Source organism: Rhipicephalus microplus, chromosome 10 (assembly GCF_043290135.1).
Source record: "Rhipicephalus microplus isolate Deutch F79 chromosome 10, USDA_Rmic, whole genome shotgun sequence".
Classification (NCBI taxonomy): Eukaryota; Metazoa; Arthropoda; class Arachnida; order Ixodida; family Ixodidae; genus Rhipicephalus; species Rhipicephalus microplus.
Genome location: NC_134709.1, coordinates 6,423,593 through 6,442,138, shown reverse-complemented (window position 1 = coordinate 6,442,138; position 18,546 = coordinate 6,423,593). Strand labels below are relative to the sequence as shown.

Below are 18,546 nucleotides of genomic sequence, written 5' to 3'. Positions count from 1 at the left end.
GAAATTAGCAGAATAAAAAAAATTCGGTAGATCCCACGTACCTGGGAATCGAGGTTATGCGAAGCATGCGGACCGTGCTGCAATTTTTTTTTATTGAGCAACACGTGATGAAATGACGCTAAATATATGTACAAATGTTGTACGCACAGACATGTGTTGAAGAGTTCAGATGTTTATATAACCAGTTGTTTGGCACACTTGAGCAACGATGTCAACTGGAACATGCGTATCAGCAACACCAGAAGCTGATATGAAGCGCTGATGCTCGCGAAGATGCCGGCCCTGAACACTGCTATATAAATCAACTTCAGTGCATGGCACCTAACTACAATTGACGTTAACACGACGTGATGGCTGTATCGAATGATTACATATCTAATGTTTATGAAATTAGGTAGGCAGCACTGCAACCACTATTGATGTTTCACGAAGATTAGCGTCTATTTGAAAAGTAGTTCCGAGACCTGGCGTAGCTCTGTGGTAGAATTCCTGACTGCTATGCAGAATGTTTGGGTTCGATTCTTGCTAGGACCCTGAAATTAATTATTTGCATTCGTTGGGGGGTTAACGCTGCATATGTCGGGTTTTTCTTTACACTGACATTCTATGCGAATTCATTGGGTCGATGCTACCGATAATGGGTATTGCTTAACCATCACGCGTTAAAATTGCCCATGTGTGTTCTCGTCGTTCCTTAGTAGATACCAAGTGTCAATAACCTGTGGCACATACCCGCATACAAGTGGCACATACCCGCCAGTGGGTATGTGCCACTGTCTGGCGGGAATTGTTTGATGACGTACGCGACTGTGACATTATTCATGTCTTGAGAAGTGCATCATATTTGTCAAGCCATCTTACCCTCGCATACTAATTTTGGAATTTTGGTTCACTCTAAGTTGAAGGGGTGACCACAAGAGCACCCAAACGTAAGCGGACGGACGGACGGACTAACGGACGGACCGACAGACAGACGGACAGAAACGCTCGAATTCGCCGTAGTTTGCTAGGAAATGCTTTGCATTTAAAATAGCAAGCCTTATATGGAAGAAATCAAACATGTGTGTCCACACAATGTAAGTGCTGTAGCGTGTATTAGCGCGGTATACATAAGAAACACGGCCCAGACTGAGATAGGTAGGCCCAAACTTTCCAAGTGTTTATTTCATGTCCTTCACCCCCATTTTATACACACACGAGAAAACATAACTCATCTTCTCATTCCTAGAAACGTCGTTTTCATTTAAAACCAAGAAATTTATGGCAAGCTCACACATATTTCCCAATTCTGCTGTAGCTTCTACTTCTTTCATTTCGTGGGTGAGCTGATTCTTATTCCAGCCGCTAATGATACACCTATACAAATCAGATCATATTAGATGTGTCAGAGAAGGAAATAATGTTTCATGGGAAGAGAACATCTGCAAAAAGAGTTCTTTTTCAAACATGCAGTACCTTTCTATCATCTGTGCAGCGTTTCTTACATGCGCTATGCTACTATGAGCACACAACTGCTATGGATGACTGGTTCGATCGAGCAGCAAGCTTTCAAGAACGACAGGTTTCCTGCACACCTGGCTATGCCGTTTAGATCCATTATTTCAACTTCAATTTCCATCCGAACAATCCCAATCCAAAAGAGCTGTTCTCTGTCACTTGTGGCTTGGAGTGACATTCCTGAACAGTTTTGCTTACTGAATCGAAATGGCTGACAGTGCTGCGTGTTATCACTGTGGCAGTGAGAAAACCATTGCCCATGTCCTTTGTGACTATCCTCATTATTGCTAAGACCACAGCTTTCGGCAATGTTAGCACAATTCGATGATCAGCCGCTTCCAAAGGAGTGCCGGAAGGTTAGACTTTCCAGAATTTAGGAGTGCCGGAAGGTTAGACTTTCGAGCCAGAAAGCGACGAAGGTGCTGCTGAAGTTTATGCGGTCAACCGGACTCTCAAAACCATGCCGCCCAGCCCCGAACCATGCGTCCAGGTACCATACCTGCAACCTTCAGATCACGTGCCCAATGTTTTTACCAATTGAGCTACCACTGTGCTTGTCTCCTTATTTACTTTATTGGGTATTTACGTGCATGCAAACCTGGGAGTTCTAGCCAGTGCCGCTCGTAGCCAAATTGGTGTGTGGACCACTCTCTTTCTTTTGCCAACAGGCCTCATGTAGCACGTGATCCTTTAGCCAAAGAAAATTCCGAGGAGAAACAATGATGCTGGGTCTATTCTTCTGTTATTTGGTAGGCAATGCTTAAGAGCCACTTTTTCTAGTTATCGATGTCCATCAGTATCTATATGATGATCTGCCATGTATTAGTTCCAAGGGTTCCGGAATAATGCGATAGTATACATACAATATTTAAAAATGTTTCGCAAATATTTTCCTTTTGTATCAGCTGCACATCAAGGCTAATACAGCGGTGCACCTGCCAAGTTCACTGGGCAGCTTTTTTTCAATGACCCCTTTGTTTGTATTTTGTATAAACAGAAGAATAAAGGTTTTTTTTGCTTGATTTGACTTGATCAATGGAAGCATCTGATAAAATTAGCAGATAATGCGATTCTCAGAATACAGCTGTGCCTGCCGAAATCACTGACTGACCATGGCCTTTTTAAGGATGAACAAGTGGGGCTTACTGAAGCCTGTGCTGCTGTATTGAGATTCTCAGCTCTGATGACAAAAAAAAAATGAATGAGCGAATGAACAAAGCAAACAATGTTAATGGACGCCAATATTAACTTGCGCGGATGCTGCACTCTTACCTTAGCCCAGTGAGGTCGACCGCCAAGACTTTTCATGATTTTCTCATAGACAGCCCAATAATGCTCATAGGGCACTTTTTTTCCATAAGGCCTGGAAGAAGGACCCTAATCAAGAGAAGGACTAACACACTGCTACTGAACTAAGCAAAAACAAGCACACAAGAACAGAAACAAAGTGGGGTAACCAAAGTTGCCTAATTTTCTTAAGGTGGCAGAAAGTACAGTCCTGCAGTTGAATTACTCAAGGCCCCCTGGAACTGCTTTCATGCTAGTGTGGCTACCACAGAAAAATGTAGCTACTACAGAAAAACGTGGCTACCACAGAAAAATGCAAACGGCACGTTTTATAAAATACTTTACTGTAGAATAAAGAAGGGTTACGCTAGAATAATTACGCCATGTGTGCTGAACACTTGAATAGTGAAATAAGCAGCAAAGTATATAGTACTGATGTTCAATAAATGGCAGCAGACACTGCCCAATTGCGACTCTCATAACCATACCGTGGTTATAGAATGTTAAAGCCTACCAATTTGCATGGCAAGCAGGTGTACCAACACACAACCACGTGTCTGTTAGGATATACAGTGAAAATAACTTTGATGCTTTACAAACACACACATCCTGTTACAAGCTTCAGAATATATGTAATATTGCAGCAATACTGAGTGGTACAAGCGAACCGGCATCAGAACATGCAATTATCATAACAACTTCGGGGTATAAAGCTGACCATACATTAAAAAGGCACACACATTACTGTGTATATTGCCTTATGACCACGTAGTGGGAGCATAGCAAGTTCAAAAATACTACACACACATAATTGCTCATGGTTTAAAGCATGCTACCTATTACACTGAATGCAGCCATACATGAAAGCTGCACTGACACATGCCATTTTCAACTTTATTGATTACATTGCAGTAATCCACAACTTAAACTTCTCGCGTGACATCATACTATAAAAAGTATGCACTAATTGTTTGAAGTACGTACTAGAGACAAAATATTGCAATCGCGTTCAGCTCTCAAAGACGAAGCTTAGGAGTTCCCCCCCCCTTTCTTTCACTGCAATGAGTAATAAAGGAATTGGCTGCATTAAAAAATTAACTGATGATTACTATACTGCATGATACGAATTCAGACCACGGCTTTCATGTTGGGGCAAACCCAAGTGTGTTTGAAGTTGTGGCTTTGTATGTTTCATGTTCAATTCATGAGGGGCTGTTCGATAAAAGAGAACATCAAGTGCGCTATCGACCATCAGAAGGACGACATATTTTGTTCTTTGTGGCACTATGGGCTTCACAAAATGATAACATTAAGTAAATAAGCTTTCATTTCATTAAAGTCAAACTAAGTGGTTTCACCTATTTTCTTGGCTATATAAGATGCACCGTTCTTCTGGCTGAAGACACTTGTTTTGTTCTCCATTCCTACACAAGGTGTGGCTCACCAATAATGCATTTAAAGGGGCCCTGCAACACTCCAAGTAGCTGTCGAATGGATTCATTAAAGGAGATTGTTACCTCATGAATTCATCCCCGCAATAATTTTAGAATCTATCCAGTACGAGTGGAGTTGCAAAGCTATGCCACACGTTGCAACTGCATTCTCTCTTCTCTCGTTCCGACAAAAGACTGGAAGCTAAGCAGAGAGGGATGGCACGCAGAAAAAAATATGCCATGTGCACCTCATGATCTTGAGCTATTTTCTCTCTTTATATCTGGAAATGCATAGTTCAGAGTGTGATTGTGGGGGCACGCGTGGACAAGTCATAACCTCCTGCGGTGGCTCTACTAACGACCGAGTGACCTTACTCAAATCAGTCGATGGCTGATACTTGGCCTGTGACTCCGTGATTTTTGAGTTCGTAACACCATTTGTCGACAAAAAAGAAAGCGACCTTTAGCTGACTTTGAGAATTTACCGTAAATTCCAGGCCGCATGCTGCAGCATACACTCTGTGCGCAGCGACTTGCGCGCTGTCCCGCGGCTGTCAGAGCAGACAGCTGTTGAGAGCCCGAGCAGAACCAAATGCTCTCACAACGCCCATTAGTACATAGTTTATCGGAATCATGAACTGCTGCGTAGTCGATTGCTCCAAAAAAAAAGTACCTGTCGTGTCCTTCGGGAACAATGTTTTACAGTTTCTCAAATTGTCCCAGCTCTATTCGGCAGCGAAATAAGTGGATCACAGTTGTGAAACGTAAAAAAAGTGTTTGGTTCGTAAGAAAGTGTTTTGTTTGTATCTCGCTCTGCTGCTGCATGCTTAAACGAGCACTGCTTTCAAATTTACTCATGCCAAGATTTTTTTTTGTGTCACCGAGTAGCTATAGACCCCGTAACAGCGATTCAGGACCTAAAACGCAACTGAAGGGATGAATAATTATCACTTTATATTATTGGTATCTAGCACTATTCAAAACGGCGGGCAATCTCGCCACTGCTGGTGCTCCCAGCGCTAGAAATTTCTAGCGCTGGGAGTACCAGCAGTGAACGCCTCGCGGTCAGCTCCAGATAACGCCACAGCAGACCACTTCTCCACAGATAAGAGTGACGTCAGGCTCAGGTGCTCCACAAACATTTAGTCTGCTAGGTGGACACATTCAGTCATTCCTCGTCACCTGCGTTGCTGTTGTCGCCGTACAAAGTGTCGACTCGGGTTCAATACGATAGTCTGGAGCTTGGAACCCCCCCGATTCGTGACGTCGCGAAGTATTTTTGCTTCGATCGACCTTTTGCAGAGCAGTGATTCCGAAATGGACACCGTTCCAAGCAGCACTGCAAAGGTGCCCGAGGATGCACGCTTCAGCCATGTTGACACGCGTGTCTCAGTTAGCTATATTGGTGTGTTTTGGCGTGCAAAGCATTCAGGTATATGCAGATATATGCGAATGAGCATCAGCGGAAAAATTGAATTTGTTTCCTGCATACCAGGCTCTTTTTTGCACTTCAAGATGGCCCCACCTATCTAGCCTCTCGCGGTTAACATGGTATTACCACTTTTACGTGGACGCAAAGTCTACAGATGAACTAAAATTGAACGATGCCTGCAAGTTACTTGTTAGCGATGATATCTGATTATACACTGTGCAACTTTTGATAGCTTATGGTCGTGTTGATGTGTAATACATACGTGATATGAAAAGACACCCACATGGCGCTTTTTCCGTGCTTCGAACCAGACGATTGCAACTCACCTGCAACTCACAACCATTCCCCGACATGCTGACCGACAAGCAAACGTTTAATCATGCTGTTTTCTTTCGCCGTTCTTTTAAAGGTGGTTTTTATCTTGATAATTTCACAAAATCATTCAAAAAGGTGCAATGAAGATCAGACGCGACGAGCGAGTGCGTTTCTGCGCTTCGGCACCACGATAAGAACACTCAGATTGTACACGTCATTGCTACTAAAGCATTATCACTCAGGATGGTATTTGTGGAATGTATCACACCGAACACATAGCACTAGTGTGGACGTCGCAGGGCAGTCCATTTTCCGTTTTTTCTCCTTAACTTTTTTACGCTGTTTGACATCGAATTATTATAAACTTCCACGCGACGGATGCATACCAAGCGATCGAATGATGGGCACATCTCGATCTTGAAATTTGATGTCAGTGCTCTTTTAAATTGGTCTCAAACACTACCTCTGCAAGTGCAAAGATCTTTCATGAGTTACACAGCATATTACCATGAACAAAACTAGTCACCCAACAGCGCAATGCACACTCGGTATGGTCAGACTAAGACTTTTATGGGCTAGTTGGTCCTTATTAAACTGTTGCAGCCCAGCATGGGGGATCGGCCATGAATTTGGCAGTGCCTTGTTATACAAAGAAATTTCTTGATAATCTCAAAATGCTTAGCAATAGATAGTTTCCGAAACAAGTAATTATCTTAATTCTCGAATTAAATGTACTAACGGTATTGAAGAATAAGCTTGATTTAGATAACCTTAGCATTCACTTCATTTCATCTCGCGTAGTAAATCGCATTCGTCATAGTAAGCGCTCCACTGGTTAAAACGTAGTGCTATAGCCCCAAAGGGAAGAACGCCCGGAGGTGATTATATGATTCTCATCCCTTGGAATGGTTTATCCAGAAGACTTCTTTGATTGGTAAACAATCTGCATGTTAGGAAGAAATGATGCAGGGCGAGGAGCAGAACTACAGGATGAAAAAAAAACTTTGCCGATGCTGTAGCGACGAATGTGCATTTTGGAAAGCAATATAACGCAAGAGTTTGTAGTGAATGAGAGACGACACAGTGGCCGTGACCGAAGTTGGTAGGTTGGTTGGTTGGTTCCTCAACATCTTGGCGCAACCTACTCTGGGGCATAGGCTATGAATGTGGCTGAAGTGATCGCCACTTTACAAGGTGAAGTGAAAGACGAAACGCGGCTGCGGCATCCTCTCTGGCCGAAATCGTAGCGCCGTCTCTTTCTCGCCCGCGCCTCTTGCTCTTAGCACAGCTGCGCGAGTGGTGCGGTAAAGACTATGATCATGATGAGCAAGGGTGATGCCGCGACAATTTCAAGCAAAACAAATCACGAGACTCGGTGGCTGAGAATAATCGCGGCACAAAGCCGCAACATACGAGCACGTCACCGGTTACTCACCGTGATTTTCACGGCAAAGGACTGTGGAGCCGTCAATATTTATAAATGCTCTTAGTATACAGCAGGTGCACAAGTAGTTTTCATGCATCAGTAATATTCTAAGTGTGAAAAAAATGACAGCTTATCGCGACAGTTAAAAAGCAAGCATCTTGCATTACACACACCTGACACAAGCATTTGCCGTCAGTACTGACGACGGGCAGCAAGGCGCTCACTAACGTGGAAAACGTGGTGACTTTCGTGCAGGTTTTCCTATGTATTTATAGTGGCATAGCAGAAGAATATCTCCCTACAATATCGTTAAATTCTGCTCTAAGAACCAAAGCGCCGGCCACGGGTGCTTTTGCCACCACAGCTGTCAAAGCGATGCGGCGCTGCTGTCTTTATACGATTCTCAATGTTGCGCGCCCGCCGCACCACAAGTGGCACTGCGCACGGCTTTCAAAGCACCCTCTATAGGTCCCAAACGAAGTGTACAATATTTGGCTCACATGCTTTTGAAGCCTCGACTACCGATTGGCAGCGTTTTCTGACAATACTCAATCTCTGTATGATTTGCAAGATCTTGAACTGAATACAGCAAACCTTATAATGAATTATTTTGTGGTGAAAGAGGATTGTCTTGAGTCATAGAGGGTCTGGTTGAAAGTGCGCGTAACTGGCTTTACTGCCTCAGTTGTGAGAGGGTTCTGTTGAAAGCGTGCATAACCGGGTCTTACTGCCTTGGTTGTGCATTGTCAGAGAAAGGCCTACTTGTAAAAAGAATGAAATGTACGAGCACTTGTTATAAACACTTTTTCATTACTACACCTCTGTTTAAACCTATGCCCGAAAAACAGAATTTTTCAAGCCACACCAGCACTAAACTAGCATTCCCATCAGTGGTAAAACAATATTCGGGCAAAGGTATATCATGAAAGGGGCAAAGGAGCCGCTCTGATCAGTGTGGTGCCTTTTTCACTCTTTTCGTACACGGACCCATTTCTATCGGACATGGAAATGCTGCTGCACGGCACCTTTGGAGGCTTGCGTTGTGCCACCATCAGTGTGCCATGGGCATTTTTCTGCTGATGTGTCTGGGCCTTGATACAGCTACAATTATATATAAAAAAGTTAGTACAGCCTGCACTGAGTCACGCAAGGCTGTGTCACAGCAGAGCTGGTGAGCCCATTGCTGGTCATGGCTTGGCTAGGCTCTTACCTTCTCTTTTTCCCACCCTCATTATATTAAAAAATTATGCTGTACATAACCATGCTTGCTCTCTTCAGCTTTTTCATCTGTGTTTATTACTATTTCTTTCGTTCTCTTATTTACCCGCATTTACACGATTGTAAGACGACCCCCCCAAAATTGCATCTCAAAAAAAAAAAAAAAAAGAACGCGCGCATTTTACACAAGGGAAATTTATTCACGTGGTTGCGGAGGATTATTCATCGTCGCTGGAGTCGTCCTCGCTGGTGCTGCTACCGTCATTGCTGCTGCAGTCCCACAGCACGTCGTCGTCAAGTGTGCACTTCGCGAACGACCGCACCACGGCATCGCGTGGGACGGCCGCCCATGCGGAGAGGACCCACCCGCACACAGTAGCCAGGGAGGCTCTCCTCACACGCCCGCTTGGCGTAAGTTCGCGGCTTCCTGACGAGCGCCGAGTGCCGAGTGTTCGAGCGCCGAGTGTTCTTCGAGCCTACGGCACTCATGTCAGACAGAAGTGACTCGAGAGAGCCGGTCGTGGACACAAGCGACAGGAGCACGCGGCAACGCGCCCGCTTAGAAAATTGTATCACAAAGAGGAGCTCTTCCGTCAACTACCAATACCCCCCTACGGCGGCTCTTCCATCGATTACCGGTGCTCCCTCAAGAGCCGTGCGCTCGTCATAAAGGCACTCGTAATGCGCGCAGTAGATGCTAAAAAAAGAAAACCTTTTGTATAAGCACGCGGAAAACAATGCGCTTTGGGTTGAGCGGGAAACTATTCGAGATGACAATACATGGTTCGATTTCGATTCTAAGGTACATGGTTCGATTACGATTCTAAGACGACCTCCCAACATTGGATTGTCAAATTTGAAAAAAAGGGTCGTCTTACAATCGTGTAAATACGGTATTTATTTCTCTTTTATTGCTCTTTATTTCTCTTCTTCCTCTTTTTTTTCTTCCCCTCCTTTATTTCTCTCTTTCTCTTTCCATCACAATCTCTCTCTCCATTTTTCTCTCTCCGGTTCGCCTCTTTCTTCAATTTCTTCCTATTTCCCTTCTATGCATTGCTTCCTCCCATCCTCCTTTCCCTTCCACAGTCTCAAATCTCTCCCAATCACCCTCAATTCCCTTTCCCACCCTCTTGCTATAGTACTATACTATACAAGGCTATGCTATGCTCTACTAGTGTGCCTTGATATCCAAGTAGTTATGATGCCTTTCTGGTTAACCTCCCTGCCTTGTTCCCCCCCCCTCCTCATCTTTGATTGTGGATACAAAAGACTGAATCTTGTCCAACCGAGAAACTTTTCTGTGTAGAATTTCTCTTTTTCTCTGTGTTTCCATCTCTCTCTTTTCAGTGGTTCACTCGCTCATCCGAGCTATTGTATCTTACACTGAAAAAACCAGTGCATGTGTCCTGGTAGCGAAGCAGAAGAGGGCGAAGAAAGCTCGTGCCAGCACATGATAGACATATATTCTGTTTACGACACACAGCAAACCTTGAGGATGACAGCTCTAATGTAAGAAGATATTGCTTATTAGTAAAAACAATGGATCATTAACGTGGCTGTCTCACTCGGAAGAGCCAACTGTTATGCACAGCTTGGTCACCATCAGAAAGAAGATTTTTCTTTACAATTGTTTGAAAGGTCCTAGGTGATAAAGTTGCCATATTGTAATATGAGCCGTTCTAAGTGAAACTGACAACTTTTTATGAGACGTCTTTGTACCAGCAGTGCTCTACTTGCACTGTGTCCAGTTGGCAACTGTTCACACCGTCTCCAGCCAGCGAAAAGACTCACCTGTACATGATGACGTTGATGTAGCAGCTGTCCCGACCAGAAGCAGGGCTCAGGTATATGTCGTCGGCTTGGACAAAGCGAATTTCCACAGGTATGTGCACGTAAACACCTGGAGTGTTGTCGATCCATTCCTTCAGTTTACACAATGCGAGGGCAGTGTTCTCTCTTGATTTCACAGGACCACCATAAGCAGAGAGAAAGACAGCAAGAATTGTTATCTCTTTCTTTACCTCGACAGTTTCGATGCTATGCCATAATGCAGACAGTAACGCAATATGTGCACGATCAATTGCTCTGTGCAACTGAAAGAGTGATACTAGTAAAATACAACAGGTCTGGATGAATGTAGAACATGTGGCTATGGTATCAATCTTCATAAAGTATGCAAGTTTGGCCTAAAAAGAAACACAACTTACTGTACTCTTGACCCGGCCAGCTGGGGACCTTATGCAGAAATGCCTGCATCGGCTCTTGCTGCAGCCTCTCTTTACCCAACCAGAGTGTTGATGGATGCATGATAGCACAGCATCGAGTGGTGCGCAAGTACTTTGCTTCTTCATAATAGTAATGAGTTAGTACGCATTTTTGAGCTGTAGCGATGCCTCTCATAGTGTGAATATTCGAGTAGATTTTTGTCCAATATTTCAAGGAATCAATCGCAGGGGTGCATCATTATTTACTAAGGAATCAATAGCACGGGTGCATTATCTGAATCCTTCATAATTTCATTTTTTATTTTTTTTGTTTTGTTTATTTTTCAAGTGAAGAATGACTCGAAGTGTTGGTGAGCTGATTCACGAAGCTTTGCTAAGCACAGCTTGATGTACAAGTTCACATTGTCATTTCTACAACATGTACATATAATTTCATAATGCTTTTATCAATGTTTTTGCATGTCAAATAAGTAGTAACATTACAGTTGGGTATCACTTAGCAATTCCAAAGCAGCCACACACAGATGACCAAAACACGCCAGCTGATCGCTTTTGCGACTAAAGAAATACTAGTCCCGCTCGTGCACTTGGCAATATTCTCCGAAGACGGAGTTACCGGCCGCCCAACTGATAATGTCAGTGCAGAGTGCCTGCCAATTGGGGCCGGCTTGTATATATATATCCGCCTTTGAGGAAAAAAATGTGGAATTCTAAAGGTGTGTCCGACTCGCCTTTTCTGCAAACTACCTTAACCAAATTCTTACGCACACACGTCACCGAGAACTAAAGTGCACATCTATATTTACACGTGGTCGCGGCGGTGATTAAGGCAGCAGTCAGCATGTCTACAGCGAAACTTCATTTAAGCAAACATTTGCTTGGGAAACGAAAACTCAAACTACAGCAATACACGCAGTACACTTATGGCGGCAACCAGAACCTTGGCCGTCAATAAAACTGATCTGCATTAAAAAGCGTTGGCATTTATACATGCGTCATCAAACATTCGAGCCTTATCAGTGGTGGCTGAATTAGATCCCACGTAAATTAGACTATCTGCATCCTGTGCGCAATTTTAATAGAATGATCTTAAATAATCACGAAGCTTCTGAAACAGAGTGGTGCAATGTAAGGCTGCGAACAGTCTTTTCAGGTGAAATCTGAATACATCAAAATAATAAATAGCAATACGTATTGCTAATGTTTCTGAATGCACGTTCACAATTTTTCTTCCCCTGTAGAGAGTGCATGCTGGCACCTCCATCTCTACTAAGTGCGAGCACAAAGACAGCAGAGGTGCTACACAGTTGCGGTAACTAGTAGGGCCAAAACCATGGCAAAAAGACCCCAGTGGCCCCAAAAAAAAAGCCAACATCTGTGCACAAGCGCTCTGCTTGCTGGGCAGGTAAGGAATTCAGTAGGTCGCGGAAAGCAGATGGATGGTGAAAATTTGAATGCACAAGCCTGAGCAATGGGCACATTTTAAAAGAGAATTTCACCAGAGTGGAAAAGATGACATCAATAGCATCCATACGACATCCACTAAATCATGGCAAATCAAACACACAACCAACTTACTACCCTGACCTAACTTTGTGACCTCAAAGCCAAATACTGGTGATTTGTTAGCAATTGTGAAAAAAAAAAAAATGTCGTTGATCTCTCTTTTACAAATCAGTATAAGACAAAAGTTAAACATGCCTTCACAAAGGCAGTTGAGAGGTCTTTGTGCATTGTTTCACCACAAAGGCGAAGGAATGAATGCTACAGCAACAAATTGCAAAATCACGTGAAGAACTACAACCAGCTCAGAACTTGCAGCGCACACTTCAAGCAGAAAGCATGCACGAAATGAGCGTATACAAGATGTGTGCGGACTAGCAACTGTCATTGCTCGACGCTTGAGGCGCGCTATACAAACAGAAAGACCCACAAAACGCACGCCCAAGTATACACAAGACAAGCGCAAGCAACTGTCATAATTCTTACTTCTTCATGTGTGAGCAGCGTGCTCCTTTTATAAACGCGGCCGTGGCAGCGAGCGAAATGACCATCATGCTCTCTCGAATCACGAGCCTGATAAGCGCACATGCCGGAGAGGCCTCACTCTGAGGAGGGGGCACTGATCGAAACGCTAGAGGCAACGACCTTGAAAGCACGCCAAGCACGAGACCTTTATGCCCTCTGACTACTGATGACAAAAATGAGCTAAAGTTACGAAGCTCTGCGAACCGTCAAACAGTGCACAATGTTTATAAATGGCTTGCCGTTAGCATCCTTCACAACGAATGCTCCGTGGCGCAGTGGTTAGCACCACGCGCTGTGGATAAAGAGGACGCTAGTTCGATGCCCCGTGACAGATCCTTTCTTTCTTTTTTTTTTCTTTACAACCTGTTAAAATACAATTTACAACATCATATCCGTGGCAGAAATACGCCAGTGGAACCGTGGTGGACCCCAGTATAAAACACTTTCGTGTTAAAGGAACTCAGTGTACAATCCTCTGTGCGATGGCCTCTGTTGTAACACACATACCAAAACGTTGCAATCACTTTACTAGCACATTCACAATGTGTGCCTGCTTTCAGTATTGTGTATACTTCAATAACAACGAAATTTTGCTGTGCTAACATATGCACCTTTGTACAGTAAGGAATTAATACAATTCTTGATGTGGGTAGACAAGGACCGTACACATTAAGCTGACGCACACATGCCCACTCTTTGGCTTTTGGGCTCCTAAGCATTGCACCTATAGCAATCTCTGAAGGACCCTTGCCTTTGCCCTGCTTATATACCCATAACCATAGTAGCCCATGCCCCCCCCCCCCACCACAATATATATATATATATATATATATATATATATATATATATATATATATATATATATATATATATATATATATGCATACACATACCCACATGTCTTACCTTGGAATGGACCATTCATTGACATGTTGCTTGAATCTGCATTCATAGTTGAATACACGGTAACTCAAATCCACCCTTCGGCGTTGTGGTGCAAAGACTATGTTGAGGAACAGCTCATTGAGCCATGGAACCCAGGAAGGAAACCATGTACTAAAAGCAAAGAAGAATTTGTAGAATGACAAAGAGAAGAAGACTTGAAGCATATATCCATAATAATACATGATCACTAGCGAAAATTGGATAAGGACAGCAGTAGTCACGTGTGAACACTAGTAAGCATGTATTAATATGCTCAATACAAACTAGCCCAACTGTTCATTTCATAGCTTATATACCGTAAAACCTCATTAATTCAAAATCTCTGGGACCGCGAGAAACCTTCAAAGTAAGCGGTTTTTCGAATTGATGGAACTTTAAATTTTTCAAAAGTAATCAGGGCAGGTAGTTGGCTGTGCCGGCTAGTTTGGTGCTCCAAGGGTTATGTTTCCAGCAATACCAAGTCACAATTGTGCCTCAAACAAGCGGAAATGTAGGTACTCACTGCTGCCACTGCAAAAACAAAAAACAAACACAACAAAAAAAAAAACGCCATAACCCAACTAAAATGCGCGCCTGCAAAAAACAATACATCTTCAGTGCAGCACAGCAGTGACACGAGGGCAGCATGTTGCCTGTGCCTCACTGCGTCAGCACGTCATGATACGAACATTCTTTCTAGTAACATAAATTTAATAATGGACAGTGCAACGAAATTAGTGATGTGTTTTGGCTGAAAAACGTGATCATTGAAGCTTTCGAACCGAGTTTTCGAAGTAGGCATTCAAGGCAAAAACTCTGCCAGCAGTGCAAGTGCGAAAATTGCGAGAGCAACTAGCACTCAGAGCTTCGCATACATCGCGAATTCCGCCAGACTGTCCTTTCTTATTTTTCTTTGTATTCTCAGAAAGAATGAATAAATCATGGCCCTCTGACGTTGCAAGAAGCATGCGACATGCTGCCCACACGTCCCTGCTGTGCTGCAGTGAAGCACGTCGTGTTTTCTGTGGGTGCACATTTTAGTTGATCACGTGGCCATTTCTTTTTTGACGAGCTGGAAGTATGAAGGTTAGCGTGCTTAGTATCGCTACAGTACATTACCAAATGGCTTTTAAGGGCTGTCGTTCTCGCGAATTTGCGGCGAAATCGAGATCAGAATTTGGCACACTGCACCCAAAGTTTTCAAATTAACCAGACTGGTGCTAACCACAGCTTCAAATTATCCACCCAAACTTATATTGCAAAATACGGGACGGCAGATAGACTTCGAATTAAGCGGGATTTCACAATAACAAAGTTGTAATTAATGACGTTTTACTGTATATGGTAATACGAACTTAACGAGGAATGGAGGGCAAAATCAAACGAAAATGTGATTTTCTTCATTTTTATAGAAAAATATCTCTGAATTGCTTGCAGTGTTTCCACCAAGTGGCACGATTTTACACGAAGAAGAGAGAATTTTAAAATGGCCCCAAATGCACCTGATCCTGAAGCTGCACTGCGGCCACTCAAATTTTAAATGGCGTTTTTTTCGAACACTCCTTTTTATTGGAAAAGGAACATTATCTTGGTAACCACTGCAGCTATCAAATGCAAACTTTTGTGACTTCCTTCTAGATAACATGCGCCTTTACTGAAGCAAAATATTTATGTTGCCACCACAATTGTATTTTTATGAAAGTTTTTCTTTAAGAAAAAAGCCCTAAAATTCTTGTCATGACACATATGAGTTTTTAACTAAAGAATGGTCATGCCTATATTTGTTATTTTGGTTCAGAAGGACAACCTGGACACATGTAATAACCAGAAGAGATTTCATCACTCTACGAACAAAATCTTTTTTCACAAATGTTCCTTTACAAAATCAAAATATTAAAATAATTTATTTTCTAATATTTTTAGAATGGGTTTATATTTTCTTGCCAAATTCACAAAACATCTAGTAAAATCTCCATTTAAGCAACTTGCAAAATTTTTTAAGAAGTTTGCTTTAAGAATAGTAGAGCGACGGGCCGTAGTAGTTGGACACCTGTCTGTGCTATCCATCCCCTTTTAGGACACTGATTTATAAAAGGTCTAGCATTCAGTCCAGTGCTCCTGAAAAACTGCCCTTGTAACACCTGTTCATATCGTCCGATAAAATATTGTGGGTAAAATACAGCTATCAAATAATGCTTGTCTTTGAAATCAGCTAGCCTCAAAACTTTCTTTTTCTACTCCTACGCAAGGGGACAGTTGCACAATAGATGTTCTAGTGTTTCATACATTTTACAACGCTGACAGTTCCAGTGGTCTGCACAACTGATAAGGTGTACCTAGCGTTGAGTTAAGGCAACGACTAAGTGAAGCCGGAGAAGCATATCGGCAGAAGATATGATTTATTCTAGCCAGGAGGTGAAACATCATGTCATTGTCTATTTGCTGCACAGGCCTGTACCGATGGTCTGTTCGAGGACAGTATATTGACCTCATCAAAGAGATCACAAGTGCGAGGTAAGTTTATTTGCGCACCGCTCAAAGAATGCTCGGGTCTGTAAAGAACATGTGTATTTGGGTCAGCTCATTTCTTTTCATCACTTTAAGTGGTTCACAAATATAACGACCGTGGTACATACAAACTTTACAAGCTGTTTCCCATTTAACTCTTTCCTTACCACGTCTATTCAAATTGGTTACCGATGATTGATGATTTGGATCGTCAATTTTGGCATGTGGAAGTTGTTTATTACACACTGATCACTTTTTAGTAGTTAGTACAGCCACTGAGTTTTCATAATCAATTTCAATTGGCCTGATTTGGCAACATAGTGATTTTTGAGAGACTTTTGCACGAACCAATGTGCGTGTGTTGATGGGATGCACTAGGATGGCGAACTTGACAGAAGTGCTAGCCCCTCGTGTTTATGCTACAGTACCATCAAAGCTCTTTATTAAAAAAAATAAACCTTTGCAAGTCAAATATCAAATTAAGGTGTCAGCTTCACAATGTGACAGTGTTGAGCAGTAATAATTGCCAGAAATTTATGCCAGCTATTCAATAGAGAGCTGTTGCCAGAAGTGAGGGAAAAACCACTCTACAAAAAGTATTTCTGAAGGTCCGCCGCAAGTATAAAGTGTAGAGGCGGCCTTCTCAGCCAGTTTCCAGCAGATTTGGTTTCGCTTGTATCAGAGACATGGTCGCATCTAGTGTCACTAGCCCCTCTTATGACGGCGGCACATGGGTGCGCATCTGCACTGCGAAAACACATGCCGCTCGAAACTTCCTTGCAACTGCACCTGAATAGAGTGAAGACGAGCAGAGCATACGAGGATGAGAGCACCTCAGCTTCAAGATTGATGGTAACGATGTGTTGCATCAGCCTGAGAGAAATGCTCAGCCCTTCATGGATTTGTTTTGTTTACGACCTCAAGCTGTCTCCTCCACTGCAGGGGCGTATCTACTGACCTTTGGCTCACAGTCTTACAGCTACTCTCGTTACGTGCGAGGTCTACATGTCGCTGGGGTACAATGTGCTGGCGCGGGCTGCAGAGCTTCACATCACGACAAAAAGACCACTGGAGCACATCTTGGCTTTGACTACAGAGCGGCGCGTAACAATTTAGAAATGCGCGGGATGTTGTTTATTTTTTAATACTATGTCCAAAAATGCAAATACATGTGCTTTGATGCATATACTGAAGCACCAGCCAATGCGAAGTGAGGTGGCTCATGGCACTAGCTGACACTACACGAAATAGCGAAGTTCAATAAACACCTGATTTTTAGAGGGGTCACTCACATCACGGACATCCATCATTGTCGAACACCTGCAGACTCTCATCGGAAAAAAACAAATTTACTGAGAAAAGTGTACGACCTCACTTGAAAAACCAAGCAATGCTTCACCGCACGACATGACCAATGAAGCAGCACCTCGGATCGAATTTCCTTTTTTTGTGTGAATAGAAACTTATTGTAAAACATTTAGTAGTTTTTCATACTGTTCCTCAATCATTGTGAATAGAAACTTATTGTACAACATTTAGTAGTTTTTTTATACTGTTCCTCGATCATTCTCAAAACGTAAATTCTGAATTTTCTTTGTTTTGAAGATTTTTGCATATGTAGTGTTTTTTCTTGCACTGTTTATCAGCTCTCAACCTAAAATTACACACATCTCACATTTTCATTCATTTCACAATATTTTTGTTGCTCTACAACATATATTTTCGGAAAGACCATTTCATTGTGCTAGATTTGGTATGCTGCAATGCATGATGGAGTACTTTTCAAATTGGCAAAAACCATTTTCTCAAGACATATGAAAAATAACCATTCTCACACAATAACGAAACAGTTACAGGAAATCTCGAAACTCATGGCCTCGTGATGCAGTGAGCACTGCAGCCACACACAGGCATAAATGCTCAAACTGCGTAGTGTTGAATTGAATCTTCTGCAACAGTAATGCTCGCTGGTCGCAAAGTCGGGAAGCGCGCTACTTTCAAAGGCAGCACTTGAACACTGAGCACGTTGTGCACACATTTTGGTGCTTTTTGTCAATGGGTATTACAGTAGCACAAAGTGAAGATATTGAATAAAAATGCAAAATTGCCAACCACAACGGAATAAAAATGTAATGGCGTTTCTGACCCCAGAACGGGAGCCTTGTTCACAATGAAAGCGAAAAGTGTAAACTTGGAGTTTAAATAGTCTATACAGCACATGGCATAAACCACTTCGGTATTTGCAGGGCAGAT

The 18,546-nt window shown here is 42.7% G+C and overlaps 1 protein-coding gene across 3 annotated transcripts in view; it reads right to left on the bottom strand.

The window, feature by feature from the left end:
• Positions 1–18,546, bottom strand: part of LOC119181904 (L-gulonolactone oxidase-like) — a 79,161-nt gene that overhangs the window by 1,421 nt on the left and 59,194 nt on the right. For all 3 annotated transcript variants that reach the window (XM_075874952.1, XM_075874951.1, XM_075874950.1), the window contains exons 9-11: positions 13,768–13,917; positions 10,400–10,564; positions 2,770–2,860 (exon numbers count right to left, since the gene is read on the bottom strand). In XM_075874952.1, coding sequence (XP_075731067.1) covers positions 2,770–2,860; positions 10,400–10,564; positions 13,768–13,917 — 406 coding nt within the window. The remainder of the gene's footprint in view (positions 1–2,769; positions 2,861–10,399; positions 10,565–13,767; positions 13,918–18,546) is intronic.